Source organism: Garra rufa, chromosome 5 (assembly GCF_049309525.1).
Source record: "Garra rufa chromosome 5, GarRuf1.0, whole genome shotgun sequence".
Taxonomy (NCBI): domain Eukaryota; kingdom Metazoa; phylum Chordata; class Actinopteri; order Cypriniformes; family Cyprinidae; genus Garra; species Garra rufa.
This window is the reverse complement of record NC_133365.1, coordinates 4,427,345-4,445,950: the sequence shown is the minus strand read 5'-3', so window position 1 is coordinate 4,445,950 and position 18,606 is coordinate 4,427,345. Positions and strand designations below refer to the sequence as shown.

At 35.8% G+C, this 18,606-nt stretch overlaps 2 protein-coding genes across 2 annotated transcripts; one reads left to right on the top strand and one right to left on the bottom strand.

Moving 5' to 3' along the window:
• The first annotated feature begins 1,157 nt into the window (after positions 1-1,157).
• LOC141334373 (testis-specific expressed protein 55-like) lies at positions 1,158-2,371 on the top strand. Its single transcript, XM_073839427.1, has 3 exons — positions 1,158-1,535; positions 1,848-1,910; positions 2,195-2,371. The coding sequence occupies exons 1-3, from the start codon at positions 1,398-1,400 to the stop codon at positions 2,249-2,251; spliced, it is 258 nt and encodes an 85-aa protein (XP_073695528.1). The 5' UTR covers positions 1,158-1,397; the 3' UTR covers positions 2,252-2,371.
• Positions 2,372-3,795: 1,424 nt separating this feature from the next.
• Positions 3,796-17,617, bottom strand: LOC141335731 (rho GTPase-activating protein 31-like). Its single transcript, XM_073841276.1, has 6 exons — positions 17,412-17,617; positions 15,759-15,883; positions 13,846-13,905; positions 12,589-13,386; positions 8,942-9,078; positions 3,796-6,804 (listed from the first exon to the last, which is right to left on the bottom strand). The coding sequence occupies exons 1-6, from the start codon at positions 17,615-17,617 to the stop codon at positions 4,681-4,683; spliced, it is 3,450 nt and encodes a 1,149-aa protein (XP_073697377.1). The 3' UTR covers positions 3,796-4,680.
• Between the last annotated feature and the right edge of the window lie 989 nt (positions 17,618-18,606).

Genomic DNA, 18,606 nt, shown 5'->3' with positions numbered 1-18,606 from the left:
GGGACCAACAAGCTAGATTGCTCGCCGTGCCTTTTACTTTCTACGCATTTCTATTTTCTCATTTATTTATTTTTTAACGTCCCTAGCTGACCTCAAGGAAACGTAAGGCGAGTTGCTGACGGTATGGCTGGCCAATCAGATCGTGAAAAGTGACACCGAACTTTTTGGTTCACCAATACGTTCACAGAGCCGTTGTGACTGACACCAAATAATGCAATAGTGGCTCACGAGTCCCCAGCTACACTGAGCACCCCCTCCCCCGACTCCCCCCAGTCTAGACAATGACAGGTGTGTGTGTGTGCGCGCGCGCGCGCTCGTCTGTAGTCTAGACGAGGAATAATCAACCTTCGAGACTAAGTGTTTTTTTTTCTCACGCGTTTCTGTTAAAGTGTGTGTGCGTGTTTATATATATATATATATATATATATATATATATATGTATGAATGAATGAAGAATACAATCCCATTCAGAGCTGTGAACAGTAATTAACATACATCTTCAATATTGTGCCGGGATATTGCCAGCGATAAAATTACTATTTACGACCTCCCACTAAGATTTACTAATGTCTAAAGTCCAAACAGACTTATTTACAAACAACAAGCCGTTTCGTCCGTGTATTTTATTTTGTAAAAAGCTGTTCGACCTTGGCTCACGTAAATATTTCGTCACATGTAACAATCCCCTCTCCTCCATAATATCATTCCTCTTAGTATGAGGTTTCCGGTTTGCGTTTCTTGACAGTGAGTTCCCCCTTTCGGTTACAAACACGAACAGCACCGTTTTACCGAGAGGTTCACCGGGGGACACGCACACCGTCTGCCCTACATAAAATGCACCCATTGTAGGCCGAGGTGTCAGCTGAGGACGACTTGCAACCTAGAAACGGCGGGCTGGCCCCTCCTTCTCTTTGTCAGTCGTATTGTAAACGTTGGCCCGAGGTCTTCTTTTTTTCCGAAAATAGATCGTGAAACTGGCGCGAACTGCAGAAGCGCTGTTTCAACCTCACGAACGCGCCTTTTCTCCATTTTCAACAGCCCTTGTCGAGACCCCTCGCGAGTCTTTATCAAAGGCGCTGTCCTGGGGAACTGTGCCCAATGACATCATCCAAGCCTTTTGTATACAGTTGCTAGGGGTTACAGATACAGTGTGACATTTCAAACAGTCCTGCTCTCGATTTGTTCGAGATACGCGCTCCCCATTTCTGTATTAAGACAAAACGGACTAAAGTTTGGTGTTTGTTTAGAACTGAGGTAATGCGCTTGATGTCCTTTCTGAAAGAGCGAACGAGCCCCAACTGAGCGAGTAATAACTAGGGCTTCGCGGAAGCGCGCTTCGCAACTTACTTTTTGTGTACATCGTTTTTAGCAGCCTGCAACAACATAAACTTTGTGAGATGACAGATTCTGGTCTAGCAGAAAAAGTGCTGATCACCGAGAGTTTGGAGAACAGGCGTGCTCCATCAGTGTTCACGGACCCTTACGAACGCTCTGTTAACTATATGGAGACTCACAATATTCTTCAGATTTTTCAGGTGAGAAAGAACAAAGCTGCAGCTACTGATATATTTTTTCTTACGAAGAAAATGGTAGACAGTGATGAATTGCTCAGCACAAAATGGCGAAGGACAATTCAGAGCACTAATAGAACTTCCCAAAAAAAGAAAAAAAGAAGCCTGAGCATGTTAATATTTTATTACTACGGTTTATTTAATGAAGCTTTACGAAGAGTATTACGAAAACAAAACCAAAAAAGCTTCGACTAATACCAATGTCGTTTTAGCAGATTTAGATAGTCAGGCCAATGTATGTATTTTTCACTCACAGTTTTGTTTGTGCTGTTTCAGGACATCACAGAGAAACTGGTTTTTGATAGACCAGATGATCCACTTCAGTTCATGTTAGAACAGGTATTTTTATTTTTTGGTATTTTTTGTACTATTTATCTATTAAATGTATTTTATAGATTTATATATTTAGTTTCAGACAAACATGAACTATATACCAAATAATGACTTGATAATGAATTGAGAAACTGGGGGCTTTTCTCAAATATTTCTTGATTAAAGAATGACCTGATCTGGCCATTTCACTTCACGCTGTAAACATGACTATATTTATTTATGTATAATAATAATAAGTCATTTTTGAATAGTTGTAAACCATCCTAATCATTTTACATAAACTTTTGCAGGTGCAATTGAAGATCAAAATCCGTGATGAGTCAAGCAGCACATTTGTGAAATCATAATGAATTCTAAAGCAACAAGGGCTTTGCGATGAATTGAATCCAAGTTAGTTTTATTTATATATTTCTTTAAATGAGGTGTATCGGTTGCTGCAGGTCAATCCGTGACTCTGCATTGTTGTTTCCAAGCAACTGTCTTCAGTTTTTTTTTTTTTTTTTTTTTTACATCTTCAAATTTATCATGTTTGCCACAATTTTAAGAAGACAGTATTTGCATTCATTGCATTAATTTTCAGTCAAACTGCGCTGAAATCGTAATAATGTATTTTGTGAGTGTATTTGACCTAAATATATTGCGATGCACACACTCAAGTGGCAAGTTAGAGCTATAAGTGTGAAAAAAAAAAATAGAAATACTGACAGGCTTTCTCTGGATTTCGGAGACACGGAATGGAAGGATTTGCCCTCATAATTCTCAGATTGCTATTGTTAATGAACCAACTGTGTTTTATAAGTTAAAGCTACTTCTAGCTTATACATTATGCAAGTATTCTCCAGAATAAATAAGCAAATAAAATGCAGGCTGGACAAAAGTAGCCGGCTTTTGCTCTGTGCTCGAATTTCCATGGTGGATTTTGGCTGCATAAGTGAAGGAAGTCTTTGTTTACAGGAGCTCTTCTTACAGTGCATTTCTATAGTTATCTACTGTGCATTTACTCTAGAGTAACATCTGGTGTTTCAAAGACCTGGTGTATCACATGCACTCATTTCATTTGTAAATTAAAGCAAGTTCAAAATATGTTTACAGCCACATTGTCTATTTGCATTTATTGTGTATTTTTAACTTCCATTTGAATGTAAAAAGAAATGGGAAGGCCACGTTTTTGACCATCACATGAACATTAGACAGGACAAAATCTTGTACAGTAAAACAGATCATTTTAAGGCTTAATCTCAAACTTATCCAGGACTAAAAATATAACCATACAGGTTGGTAAATGTATATTTTAAACCTTGTAAAAAAAAATGGCATGAATCTTTTTTAAAGAATTGTAGCTTTACATGTACACATTTGACACACACACACACACACACACACACACACACACACATACATATATATATCTTTTAGCTTAGAGGATAGAAGTGTGTCAGAGCATTGCATCCAATTGCAAGAAAATACTATTAAAATGTTGAAAATGATTTCACTAAATTCAAACATGATAAATATTAAAGCATTTCCTGGCTGGTTTATGAAAATGTGAATATTGTTTTGCAACATAACCCCATTGTTTTATATGTTCTATATTCCCTAATTATTCAACTTACCCTGAACATGACACATATTACAGCATGAGACAAGTTGTGTCCCTGGATCACATGTATTACATTTTTGTAACATTTCTATTTAACTACAAGACAACTGGCACAACTTACCCCGTGTGTGTGTATATATATATATATATATATATACTGTATAGGAACTACTTTATTTATATCTTACCTGTATTACAGACACATATGCAAATAGAAATATGGCATTATAATTTTAAACAAGTCTATACTGAAATAACTTAAATGTTTAAGTGTATGTCACAGTGTACACGTTACATGTGAAATACTTTTATTTTGTTTAGAATAGAATACATACAATAAATCCAATTTGATTGAATACAAAAAGAGCATATTACAAGGTTAGTGTTCTTTGATTACAATAACTGATCATCATCATTATCTTTCATCCTTGTTTCAGAATACATTGCTAAAACTTCTTTGATTTATGGTTTATATAAAACGTGGACCGTTTTTTATATTCTCATTTTTGAGACCAACATCATTTCTGTTTACCAAGTTAATCGGGAGATCTGAAACCGTTTCTACTAAAGAAGAACACAGCTGGAAACAATGTTTGAATTATTCAAGAACATTGACCTTTAAACTACCTTCAGACCACTGGACTTTTACTCTAAACATTTGTACGAATTGATTTTTGCTATTTACGGACTTGGAAGTACAGATTTGTATAACAATGACAAAACAAGACAACATGGAATAAATAAATGTTTTTGTTTTTTTTTTGCCATTTTTGGACCTGCTTTAATAGTTTTATTTTCTTATTTCTTACCTGATTTTATCATGCAGATTTTTAGATAATTTTCAAATGCCTCCAATTGTAAACATGATATTCCAATTCAAAACATGATATTCAATTTAAACTGAGGCATGTATTTACAAAGACAGTAGGAGCCTGCTGAGTTTCCCAGGTTTATCCTAAGGCATGTTTCAGTTTCCTTGCAAGATAGAAAAAATTCTCTGATATAAATCCTTAGCAGCAGCATTTTACACAAAGCTTAATACTTACAATTCTGTATTATCAGGATTAAAGCCACTTTGATTTCCAAGCATCATTGTGTGTTTCTATAAAGTTTACAGACACTCGGTCACCTTGAATAAACTTGACATTCGCTAGTTATCGCATAGCTAGTCTTATCTCATTCAATTTGCCTGTTGCTCCTGTTGTCAAATATCATTGACCTCCTTTGCGGCTGGTAAAAGCAACTGGTTGAGGTCTCAAGCCTTTGTCCGCTCTTTGGCATAGTCATTTTATTACGCAAAGTCACTCCCTCAGGAGTTCTGAGGTTTTCAGCTAGTTCATTCGCGTAGGCGTCAAACGGTGACGCTTCAGCTTTAATAGGAGATAGGACTAGTTTACCATCGTCCCCTACCGGAGGGTAGTCCATGATTGGAAACGGAGGGCTGAACAGAATGAGACTTTGAGGTCTTGGCCGATTTCTGAAGGACGATCTCTGTAGAAGCGATGAGCGCTCAGGTCTAGGACGATCCATGAAGGTGTCTCCATTTGCGGATCGCTTCCTTCTCAATACCGGAAGATCTGGAATGGAGGTCGGTTTGTAATTCTCGTTTACGGGAAGCTGTCTTTGGAGCGCTGATGGTGCTTCCTCCCTGTGGTCCTTGACTTTCTGGAGGGGAGGCGCTGAACCTGTTTTTCCCAGCTTGCTCTTGGCAGGTTTCTTTTCAGATGCGCTTTTATTGACTTGATCAGTGCTCCCCTCAGGTAGAGCGTGAGGTATGTGGCTATACTGGATTTTTGGTGGAATAACAGGAACAGCTTTAGCTTTGCACGTTTTGATCATGAACGCAGTGCGAACTGACGAAACGCTGACCGGCGCGGAGTTGCGTCGCACAGGTGCCTTGGAGCCACTCAGAAACAGCTCTAACTCTAGAGATGAGGCTTCGGTTGTCGCAGATTCCTGCGCAAATGAATGCTTTGCACTTTTCAGATAATGACAGTTTGAAATGTCTCTGACACCTTGATGTCCTAAATCAAGGTTTAAAGAACATGGCCTAAGTTTGGGTTTAAAGTTTTCATGACTTCTCTCCACGATGCCGGACTCGTGCGACGTTTGTCGTTGAAATCTCAGAGATGGAGAAGAGCGTTTCTGTTTTGCTTTGCTGGTGTTTTGCGGTTCAGCGGTCTCTGGATTGGTGTATGTCTTCAGTATCTTAACCTGTGGAATCTCCAGTTTGCTGTCATCTTTGACTCCCATCCATTTGAGGTTATCGCTCTCCGAATGCTCTGTTATCTGTGGAAAACAAGCTACATCTGTGTCTGCGTTTTTGCTTCCTGTTGGGAAGTCAGAGTTTCCAAGTTCACAGGCAGCTGTGACAGCAGCCTCAGTTTGAGATGATGTAATGTCATTAAGCACAGCTGGTTCTTTAGCTTCAGCCTTCTTGCTGTTGGGCAAGTCATCCACTTTTGGTTGGCTGTGAGAAGTCTCTCTTGGCACAGGTAAGAGATCCTCAAGTGTTGGTGAGTGCAGAGGGCTGGTGACCCACTGCTTGGCAGAGCAAAGGTCCTCCCATGGTTCAACCTGATCCAAACCACCCAAATGACTCCCCCATGCGTCAACATCATCTTGATAAAAACTTTCCAATGTGCGACGTTGTTCATTCAAACAAGTCGAGAGTCTTTCCAAACTTCCTTTGATTCTTTCTGCTAAGTCAAGTTTCTTTGGTTCATCACTAGCCTCTTTACTTTCATTCTCACAAATATCTTTTGTTATCAATGGTTCTTTTGTGTCAGAGTGAACTTCTGATTTGACATAGCTTGGATTATCATCTTTCCCAATAGCATCTGTTTTCGGTTCCTCTTCGCTGCACGGCTCTGCATCTTGTAGAATATCTGTTTCCTTCAGGTGGAGAAATGGGGAAAGTTCAAGATTGGTTGTTATTCTGGTTTGCGCCTCTAGGCTCTTGTGTTCTGTACTGTCAGCTTCATTATCCAAGTAATTCCAGCCACCATCACATGACAGCAATCTTTCGGGGAAAGGCTTCATGACAGAATTAAACGTAGTAGCACCAGAATGATCAAACGTTACATTTTTGCTAAGGTCTATAAAGAGTCCCTTTGATGTTACAGTGTTTGCAGGCAAACTACTTCTTCTCTGTGTTTGGGCACTTGGCTTGCAAGTGTCTTGGTTTCCAGTCATCTTGGTGAAGCTGGGCTTCACCTGTTCATCTGACATGCTTGTTTTAGCCTCGCTGACTGAAACTTTCTGATGCATGCCAGACGATGGCACCATTTTGTTTATTTCCTGTGAAACACGAAGAAAGAACAAAAAAAAAGAGAAAAAAGTTAGGGCTGGTCTTAAACATTTATTCCAACGACAACGAGGTTAGTATCTAAAATAGTTTCATAAATTACATGTAATCTGGATTATATAATCAGATTCCAAAAATTAAGTATACATCACATTTTAAAATGCTCATGATCAGATTACAGTTACTTTTTATGGATTACATGATCACATATTATTCTCTCAATGGCAGTAGATTATTTATAATTTATTGATTCTCCCTAATTCTTATTTTTCTCTTTTAAAATGTTTTTTTCAAAAAATCCTCCTGTGTGTCATAGCATTCAGCTTTGACTATATTAGTCAAGACAGAAAGACACGAAGACAGACAGAAATATTTCAAGTAATATGTTTTTCTCTTTGCTTTTTTATATCAATATTGTACGTTTAATGGTACGTTTAAAAACACATTAGCTAAAATTAGTAACCTAGATTATGTTGCTAACTACATTCATCATGTAATCAGTAATCAGTAATGGACAGTGTTGGGAAAAAGTTACTTTTAAAAGTAATGCATTACAATATTGCGTTACTTAAAAAAAGTAACTCATTACCAGTGTTGGGTGTAACTAGATACTAAGTTAAACTTAACAACTACATTACTAAGTATTAATAAGGCAAATGTCAATAGTAAATAGTGAGAATTGGACCCTAATCTAATGTGTGACTAGAATAATTTACATAGTTATTTATTTGAAAGAATTAAAAGAACCGTTTCATGTCTGTCCTTTTACCGTTAACTTATTGAGGTTGATATAGGATTTAGAAAGTAATTAGAAATAAGTAATTAAATACTTTTTGAAGAGAGTAACTTGTACAGTAATCTAATTATACTGTTGAAGATGTAATTAGTAACTAGTAATTAATTACTTTTTTAGAGTATCTTACGAAACACTGCTTATTACGTGACTTGGTTACTTTTCATGAAAAGTAATGTGTTACGTTACTTTTGCGTTACTTTTGTGTTACTTTTTCAATCTAGGCAGGGCTTGCTTGTTCGTTTTTAATATAAAAAGTTCTATTTTTAGCAAATGTAAAAGTCCTTTCACACCAAAAAATGTAAAATTGAAAGTAAATTCATGTCTGTGCAGTAGAACGCAGAAGAAGAAGCTTCAACACTCTCCAGCAAAAATAAATAAATAAATAAAAATAAAACAATCAAGCACAAATGTTAGTTAGTCTGACATTTAACAAACCATTTTTACTTAGTATGGTTGAACTGGATCATCAAAAGGTAAGCAGCAAAGACATTGGTAATTAAAATGGAATTAAATGCATAAAGGATATCCGTGTTATTTAACATATAATTATTGCAGGTAGTTGTCTAATTCTGAGTTTGCATTTCACTGTTTTAAATCATTTTGATAAATACTAAATCATTTTTTTTGTGTGTGTGAGGGAGATGAATGAATGCATGTTCACATTTAGTCTAGAACTACAGTAATATCATATTCACAGAACGCCTCTGTACTTCTGATTTCATGGGGACAGGAGACGTGTCAGTCAATAAACGGGAAAAAAAGTAACTGGCATTACTTATTTGCAAAAGTAACTAAAAGTAATGCATTCCTTTTTGCTGGTTAGGTATGCTTTGAAGCATTCCTGCTGGTTTGAGCTGGTTCTAAACTGGTCCTAAACAACTAACCCCAGCTCAGGACCATGTTAGGACTAACGCATGACCAGCTTAAACCAGCTCAAACCAGCAGCCATGCTTCAAAACATACCTAACCAGCATATGCTGTTTTTTTCAGCAGGGAGCAGACTACAATTTGTAAGTAATCTACCCAGCTCTAATTACAATTATGAATTAATGAACTTGAATAGAATAGAAATCTTACGATTTAGTACTAGTACAGTGCTTCTTGACTTTTTCTTTTGACTCAAAGGCACTCCATTGTCTATTGTGCTCCTCATCCTCTTTTTAAAGTAATATACTTTAATATATTCAATTTTAAGTCATCCCGAGGCTCCCTTGGACATTTTCTCTGGCTTCCTAGCAGGTCCCGTTCCCCAGTTGAGAACCGTTCAAATAATAATATGTCAATCCTGTTAAAAATACAGGAGTATCTATGTGTTTCAGCAATTCAAATCATACCAGTTTGTCTAAATTTGCCATTTCTTGTTGTGTTGATGTGGTTTCCGGTTCCTCCCCTGTTTCTTTAGTCTCACATGACACCTGAGGTTCAAAATTCTCCACGCTGGCTATCAGCTCTCGCACTTCTGCGTCCTTGCCTGAGAAAATTCAGAGAAATCAATATAATGTTATCAGTTAGGGTAGTGGAGTTAAAGTTGCAGTGTGTAATTTCTGCAGCACTAGCATCGGCAAACAGAATTGCAAAAATAATGTGATTCCCAAACACTTCCCCCATCTGCCATTACTGAGGTGTCTGACAGTCCCAGCTCAAACACACACACCATTGGTTGAGGCGGTGTTGCTGTGCCGAGCTGGTTAGGATTTTAAAACAAAGCAGGGTCTGAAAGCACCACAGTATTAACCAGCTACAGATGTTTTACATCTACACATATTTAACCAGGATAGAGTTATTGGTTAAAAATTAGATTATTTTCTATTTCATGTAAATGCTCACTAAATCTGATAAAAAATTATAACGAAAGAGTATGTTTTTTAATGCCCCTTATGGAAAAACCACATGAATTTCACGTTTTTCCACATGTGATCACGTGTGTCCACATATTTTCACGTGATCATGTGTCCACAAATTTTCCACATCTGATCACATGTGATCACATGGGTTTCACATTGGAATATACATGTATTTCAAATGTGATCTTGTGTGTTTCACATGTGATCACATTGGTTTCACAGGTCATGAAAATGTTCCAAAAGCACACATTTCCCATGTGCAAAGCACGTCACATGTGATTTCCACATTTGCAGAATCACGTCACATGTGATTTTCACGTTTTCACATGTGAAATTTTTAAAAAATTTGCAGAATCACATGCAAAGCACACGTCACGTGATTTTCATGTTTTCACATGTGACATTTTACATTTGCAAAATAACACGCAAAGCACACGTTTCCCATGAAAAAGCACGTCACATGTGATTTTCACATTTGCAGAATCAAGTGTCAAATGTGATTTCACGTTTTCACATGTGAAATTTTTTAAAAATTTGCAGAATCACATGTGCAAAGCACACGTTTCCCATGTGAAAGCACAAGTCACCTGATTTTCATGTTTTCACATGTGAAATTTTACATTTGCAGAATCACGTGTCACGTGATTTTCACGGTTGAAATGTCACATTTGCAGAATCATGTGTCACGTGTTTTTTTCACATTATCACATGTGAAAATTTTACATTTGCAGAATCAAGTGTCACGTGATTTTCACGTGTGAAATTTCACATTTGCAGAATCACGTGTCACGTGATTTTTTTACATTTTCACATGTGAAATTTCACATTTGTAGAATCACGTCATGTGATTTTCACGTTTTCATGTGTGAAATTTCACGTGTCACATGATTTTTTTTACATTTTCACGTGTGAAATTTCTCATTTGCAGAATCATGTGTCACATGTGATTTTTTTTACATTTTCACATGTGAAATTTCACATTTGTAGAATCACGTCATGTGATTTTCACGTTTTCATGTGTGAAATTTCACATTTGCAGAATCATGCGTCACGTGATTTTCACGTGTGAAATTTCACATTTGCAGAATCACGTGTCACATGTGATTGTTTTTACATTTTCACATGTGAAATTTCACATTTTCAGAATCACGTGTCACATGTGATTGTTTTTACATTTTCACATGTGAAATTTTTCATTTGCAGAATCACGTGTCACATGTGATTGTTTTTACATTTTCACATGTGAAATTTCACATTTCAGAATCACGTGTCACATGTGATTGTTTTTACATTTTCACATGTGAAATTTCACATTTGCAGAATCACGTGTCACGTGATTTTCACGTGTGAAATTTCACATTTGCAGAATCACGTCATGTGATTTTCACGTTTTCACAGGTGAAATTTCACATTTGCAGAATCACGCGTCACGTGATTTTCACGTGTGAAATTTCACATTTGCAGAATCACGTGTCACATGTGATTTTTTTACATTTTCACGTGTGAAATTTCACATTTGCAGAATCACGTGTCACATGTGATTTTTTTACATTTTCACATGTGAAATTTCACATTTGCAGAATCACGTGTCACATGTGATTTTTTTTACATTTTCACATGTGAAATTTCACATTTGCAGAATCACGTGTCACGTGATTTTTTTACATTTCCACATGTGAAATTTCACATTTGCAGAATCACGTGTCACATGATTTTTTTTTTAATTTTCACATGTGAAATTTCACATTTGCAGAATCACGTGTCACATGTGATTTTTTTACATTTTCACATGTAAAATTTTTACATTTGCAGAATCACGTGTCACATGATTTTTTTTACATTTTCACATGTGAAATTTCACATTTGCAGAATCACGTCACATGATTTTTTTTTAATTTTCACATGTGAAAGTTCACATTTGCAGAATCACGTGTCACATGATTTTTTTTTAATTTTCACATGTGAAATTTCACATTTGCAGAATCACGTGTCACATGTGATTTTCATGTATGAAATTTCACATTTGCAGAATCACGTCATGTGATTTTCATGTTTTCACAGGTGAAATTTCACATTTGCAGAATCACGTGTCACATGATTTTTTTTACATTTTCACATGTGAAATTTTTACATTTGAAGAATCACGTGTCACATGTGATTTTTTTACATTTTCACATGTGAAATTTCACATTTGCAGAATCACGTGTCACATGATTTTTTTTACATTTTCACATGTGAAATTTTTACATTTGAAGAATCACGTGTCACATGTGATTTTTTTACATTTTCACATGTGAAATTTCACATTTGCAGAATCACGTGTCACATGATTTTTTTTACATTTTCACATGTGAAATTTTTACATTTGAAGAATCACGTGTCACATGTGATTTTTTTACATTTTCACATGTGAAATTTCACATTTGCAGAATCACGTGTCACATGATTTTTTTACATTTTCACATGTGAAATTTCACATTTGCAGAATCACGTGTCACATGATTTTTTTACATTTTCACATGTGAAATTTTTACATTTGAAGAATCACGTGTCACATGATTTTTTTACATTTTCACATGTAAAAAAATTTCACATTTGCAGAATCACGTGTCACGTGATTTTTTTTACATTTTCACATGTGAAATTTTTACATTTGAAGAATCACGTGTCGCAAGATTTTTTTTACATTTTACGTGTGAAATTTCACATTTGCAGAATCACGTGTCACGTGATTTTCACGTGTGAAATTTCACATTTGCAGAATCACGTGTCACATGATTTTCACGTGTGAAATTTCACATTTGCAGAATCACGTGTCACGTGATTTTCACGTGTGAAATTTCACATTTGCAGAATCACGTCATGTGATTTTCACATTTTCACAGGTGAAATTTCACATTTGCAGAATCACGTGTCACGTGATTTTTTTTTCATTTTCACATGTGAAATTTTAAATTTGCAGAATCACATGTATATGTGGCCACATGTGTTTTTGCACATGTGAAATTCATGTGTCATTTTTCTGTAAGGGGTATAATTGACATTTAATTATTCAACTAAATGATAATATACTTTCACGTTCACACGCACACACACACACACACACACACACACACACACACACACTACAATCATACTCTTTGTTGTCCCCAGAGTGAGCGCGTCTCTTTCCCCAATCTGATCCTCATTTTCCACGGGGTAAGAGCTGCTGTTGCTATAGATACTGCATCCGCTGCCTCCGCTGCTGTCACTGAGCGGGTGCTCTCTGTACCCAGTGCTGCTGCTGTGACCTGCCAGTCCAGTCTCCCAGTCTGTGAACGTAAAGTTCCCACTGCTGCTACTACTGGGGACACGCAATCCAGTGGCACCCATACTTTCGCCGCGATGGGCTTCCAGAGGTCCAGCCTCCTTAGCGGGCTTAAAGAGTGCCCCCAAACCCCTGTCCCGCTCTTTCCCTGGAGCCCTGCAGGGGGTGCTGTTCGAGTTAATAACTGCAGACACACGCAAAGGTACGGACACCGCGAAGGGTTCGGAAATGTTGAGGGCCTTCCGTTGGTGGCGTGGCGACGACTCCAGCGGAAACAGGCTGCCGGGAAAAGACGGTCTAGACGCTCCATTACTGGAAGATCCAGAATACAACATCCGGCGGTTTTTGGGAGATGTGGGCTGGCAGCCGCTGCGCTCATCACCTTTGAAAACTTTCAGCTGTTCTGGAAGGGTCTTCTGCAATGGGGATAAAGATGGAGATGACGAGGAGGCATTTGATGCTCCTTCTCTTTTCTCATTCACACATCCTCCTGAAGCATTGTGAGGATCTAAGTCCCAGTTTGGATCCCTCTTGTTTAGATTGTAGTCGATATCCGAGCCCAGGGTTCTGGATTTGAGAATTGGGACAAATATGCCATTGCTTCCTTCTGTTGGTGCTTTGTCCTCATCTGAATGGGAGAGAAAAAGCCACAAATTTACAACAGTTCAAAAAACAATACTAGTATTTATTAGAATTAATCAAATAAATCATTCAAAGTTATGTTTGTAAAACAAAGCATGCCATTAGTTAATGTGATAAACTGCACCTTCCTTGAACCTTGAGGGGTTACACTTACTTATTTTTTAGCAGTATTGCAAAAACTAAACTAACAAACAGTTAAAACCAAGCCTTCTTTGAGATATAAACCCGGCATGAGCCATGTGTCACCCTGACATCTTAATTAATTAGCTGAAATAATAAATAAATGAAATAATGACTTTTAACATGTTATGTACTTGTATATATATATTTGTACATTTATTATATATTTATCTGTTTAAAAAATGCTTAAATCTTTTCATGCAAAAAGCTTCAACTGTACAATGACAGAATAGTAAAGTGAGTATATTTGGAGATCTAGCCCCACCTGGTGCCTGAAAGGAACAGAGAGAGTCCATGCTTTTGGATGGCCGTATAGCAGTTTTCTCTGTTTAAGAGAGGAAACAAACATAACACATTAGTCTTGTCACGCTATTTGTTATTCTTCTTTATTCTGCACTGATAAAAGAGATACTTTGGACCAATTTAAAAGAAAAATACTGTAATGTCTGATATGTTGATTTTTTATGTTTTTTAAGGAGTCTCTTATGCTCATCAAGACTGCATTTGTTTGTTTAAAAAATACTGGAAAAACAGTAATATTTTGAAATATTATTGCAATTTCTAATATTGGTTTCCTATTTTAATATACTTTAAAATCTAATTTATTTCTGTGATGCAAAGCTGAATTTTCAGCATCATTACTGCAGTCTTCAGTGTCACATGATCCTTCAGAAATCATTCTAATATGCAGATTTATTATTATGAAAACATATTTTTTGGAACCTGTGATACTTTTTTTTTTTAGGATACTTTCATGAATAAAAAGTTAAAAAGAACAGCATTTATTTAAAATAGAAATCTTCTCTAACAATATAAGTCTTTACCCTTGTTTTTTTTTAATCTTAAAAATTTAAAGTATTAACTTCTTTAAAGAAAAATACTTACTCTTGTCAGAAACGTTTGAATGGAAGTGCACATTGTAACACAAAATGTATATTTTGAATTAACACTATTCTTTTTAACTTTCATTCATCAAAGTATCCCAAAAAAATATTAAGCAGCAAAACCGTTTCCAAAATTGACTCTAAATCAGCATATTAGATTGATTTCTGAAGGATCATGTGACACTGAAGACTGAAGTAATGATGCTGAAAATTCAGCTTTGCATCACAGGAATAAATTGTATTTTAAAAGTATATTAAAATAGAAAATTGTTATTTTAAATAGCAATAATATTTCACAAAATCACATTTTTTTCTATATTTTTCATTAAATAAATACAGCCTTGATGAACATAACAAATGTCTTAAAAAAAAAAACATAAGAAATCTTACTGATCCCAAACATTTGAATAGCAGTATATTATTATACTGCAAAAATGCTTTTCTTTCTTAGATTTGTTGTCTTGTTTCCAGCCAGAATATCTAAAAATTCTTAAATCAAGAAGGATATTTTTAGACAAGTAAAATTATTGTCTTGTAAAAAAAAAAAGAAAAAAAAAATCAAAATTAAGTGTGTTTTTGCTTGAAACAAACAAAATAATCTGCCAGATTTCTTTGCATGTTTCAAGCAAAAACACACTTAATTTTGACTTTTTTTCCCTTGATATAAGAATTTTTAGATATTTTGTCTGGAAACAAGACAAAAACTCTAGTAAAAAATGCATTTGTTTTTCAGTGAGAGGGACCCATTTAGACCAATATGAAAATGCATTTTATTAAATAACGGTCGTTTCGATTTGTTTTAGTCTTTTATCTTCTGCAATACTCATACTATAGGTGAAAATACACTCTCAGGTGCTTTAGAAGGTTCTTCACAGCGATGCCATAGAAGAACCATTTTTGGTGCCACAAAGAACCATTCAGCCAAAGGTTCTTTAAAGAAACATCTCTTTCTTACCTTTTTATAATCTGAAGAACCAGCTTTCGCCACAAAGAGCCTTTTGTGAGACAGAAAGGTTCTTCAGATGTTAAAGATACTTTATGGAACCATTCAGACAAAATAAGGTTCTTCTATGGCATCGTGAAGCGTCTTTATTTTTAAGAGTGTAGAGTTTGAACTTGATGATGGATTGTCTATCTATAGGGCTCTCATTAGACATCAAGAGCAATGTCATGCTTTTATTGTTGGTCTGATGTCTCCTGTACCATAGGTGCTCAAAATGTTATAAATTGGCATTTTAATTTCTATTGTCTAGTTCCCTTTTTGTCTCCTTCTGTCTCTTTGTGTCTTTGTTACCTGAGGGATTTTGGGCTCTCATAAACACACTCCCATTGCGACTCAGCTTCCCTTTGGAGTCGATGACGGATCGTCCGAGACTGAAGATGGACTTCCACTTCTTAGATTTTCCTGAGAATTTTCTTCTGTGTTGTGAGACATTTAAAAATGAAAAATGCAACTTTTAACGTACATATATGTATATGCTGTAGAGTTATTCATGTTCAAACCTGAAGTACACGTGCTACACTGCAAAAAAAATTATTTGTCTTGTTTCCAGCAAAAAAATTTAAAAAAATACTTAAATGAAGAAGGATTTTCTAGACTAATAAAAATCATTTTTATTGTTTTCGTTAAAAAGAAAAAATCTAAATTAAGTGAGTTTTTGCTTAGAACAAGCAAAATAATCTGCAAATGGGGAACGCAAAAAAAATCTTATTTCAAACAGACAAAACAAGATATTTTGCTTACCCCATTGGCAGATTATTTTGCTTGTTTTAAGTAAAAATGCACTTAATTTTGACTTTTTTTTTTCCTGAATACAAGACAATTATTTTTACTCGTCTAGAAAATCCTTCTTGATTTAAGAATTTATTGATATTTTGGCTGGAAACAAGACAAAAAATCTAATCTTGAAAAGCATTTTTTGCAGTGTAAGGCCGCGATCACACCGAACGCGTTTTTGCAGTGAGAGGCGCCTTTTTTGAATGGTTTTCTGTTGGCAGTGAGCGTTCTGCGCGTTGCTTATGCGCCCCGAGTGCCTTGCGTTTTCGCCGCCTGCTAGACCTTGAGTTTTTGCAGAAGCGCTCTGCACTGCAAAAAATGCTTTTCTAGCTTAGATTTTTTGTCTTGTTTCCAGCCAAAATATCTAAAAACTCTTAAATCAAGAAGGATTTTCTAGACGAGCAAAAAATATTTTCTTGTTTTCAGAAAAAGCAAGTCAAAATTAAGTGAGCTTTTGCTTAGAACAAGCCAAAAAATCTGCCAATGGGGTAAGAAAATAAATCTTATTTCAAACAGAAAACAAGATTATTTTTCTTAACCCATTGGCAGATTATTTTGCTTGTTTCAAGCAAAAATGTACTTAATATTGACTTTTTTTCTGAAAACAAGACAATAATTTTGACTCGTCTAGAAAATCCTTCTTGATTTAAGAGTTTTTAGATATTTTGGCTGGAAACAAGACAAAAAATCTAAGCTAGAAAAGCATTTTTTTGCAGTGTGAGCGCCTGAAGTTGAAAAAAAAAGCAACTCTGAGCGGAAAAACGCCCGACGTCATTTGCGGTTCTTCCATTGTCCAATCGAATGAATGGAGAGGCGGGCCTTCTGTTGTGGTGACGAAAGTTTACCGTTGCTTAAAAAGTCCGGAGACTGAAAGAATTAGAGGAGAAACTTTTGGTGTCTGTCATGGGTAACCCGGAGCTGTATTATTTAGGGTTTCTGCTAATATGACAGTTCACTTAACAGCAAAAACTAAGATTTTAGAGCGCAGGCACTATAATCCTTTGATTTGATTGACAGGACAGCTGTTTTGGTCGTTGCCTAGCAACAGTCACCGAAAAAAGGCAGTGCCGTGCGCCTCGCGTTTTTAGAACTAAAAGACGCGTTCGGTGTGATCGGAGCCTAAGGAAAGCATGTAGGCTTGCATAAATATAAATGGTAAGAATATCCTACCTGCTGTCAGACAGGTCTATTACAGTATGATACATTGCAGCAGTGCTGGTATCTGGAAGGCTGTTCTCTCTCTGTCTTTCTCTCATTACTGGGTGGTTGGGACTAAGAGAGCGAGCCTGCGCCTCTTCCAGACTCATGAGCTTCATGGGGCCACAGGAGTGCTGTGTGCTGGCAGGCAGGGTGGCGTACTTCTCCCCACAGGCCATACTGGGGCCTACGAAACCATAAAAACCAGCTCAATGTAGCATGTCTTGAGAATAACACACAGAGCATCTCTCAAAAGAGGCCAAAGCTTTATTCTGTCAGTGCACTGCAAAAAAAAAAAGCTTATCTTACTTGGCATTTTTGTCTTGTTTCTTCTCAAAATATCTGTGCATTTACTAAATAAGCAAAATGACAAAAGATATTTAGTCTTATTTATAGCGCAGTTTGCTTAAAACATAAAAAATTATCTGCCAGTGGGGTATATAAAATACTCTTGATTTAAAAATAGTTTACTTACCCCACTGGCAGGTAATTTTACTTGTTTCCAGGGGGAAGAAAACTAAATTAAGTGCATTTAGCTTAAAACAAAACTTAATGGCCCGGTTTCACAGACAGGGCTTAGGTTAAACCAGGTTTAGGAAATAGTTCATTTAGGACATTTAAGTAATTTTTATTAACTTTCCCTGAAGAAAAGAAAAAACATTACTGGTGTGCATCTAGAGGCAAAACAAAGGCAATCACTTAGTTAAAATCAGTTAGTGCAAATTTCTTTCAGTTTAAACAGCTCAGATTTACAGTTTAGTCTGGGATTAGATTTAAGCCTTGTCTGTGAAACCGGGGGAATATTTTATGTAATTTTGTTTATCTAGTAATTATATATCTTAGTTTAAGAATTTGGAGATATTTTGACTAGAAACAAGACAACAATACTTAGTAAGATAAGCCTTTTTTTTTTTTTTTTTGCAGTGTATATATGATGAAAAAAGAAATGGAATTTCGTTCAGTGTTATTTTAGAATTATATATATATATATATATATATATATATATATATATATATATATATATATATATATATATATATATACACACACACTTTTATAAAGGAATAGATTTCTTAATATTTTGAATGAGCTTTTTTATTCATATATTTTTATTTTATTATATGAGACCCCAGAGCACAAAATCAGTCTTAAGTAGGCACAGGTATG

Bases quoted from the DNA above. Each gene is read 5' to 3' on its own strand.
- LOC141335731 (XM_073841276.1), bottom strand. From the start codon at position 17,617: ATGGCCTGTGGGGAGAAGTACGCCACCCTGCCTGCCAGCACACAGCAC. The intron at 13,906-15,758 runs GTAACAAAGACA...TCTCTTAAACAG, and splicing joins GAGAGCCCAAAATCCCTCAG to AGAAAACTGCTATACGGCCA. The intron at 13,387-13,845 runs GTGGGGCTAGAT...TCTCCCATTCAG, and splicing joins CTGTTCCTTTCAGGCACCAG to ATGAGGACAAAGCACCAACA.
- LOC141334373 (XM_073839427.1), top strand. From the start codon at position 1,398: ATGACAGATTCTGGTCTAGCAGAAAAAGTGCTGATCACCGAGAGTTTG. The intron at 1,536-1,847 runs GTGAGAAAGAAC...GTGCTGTTTCAG, and splicing joins ATATTCTTCAGATTTTTCAG to GACATCACAGAGAAACTGGT. The intron at 1,911-2,194 runs GTATTTTTATTT...AAACTTTTGCAG, and splicing joins TTCAGTTCATGTTAGAACAG to GTGCAATTGAAGATCAAAAT.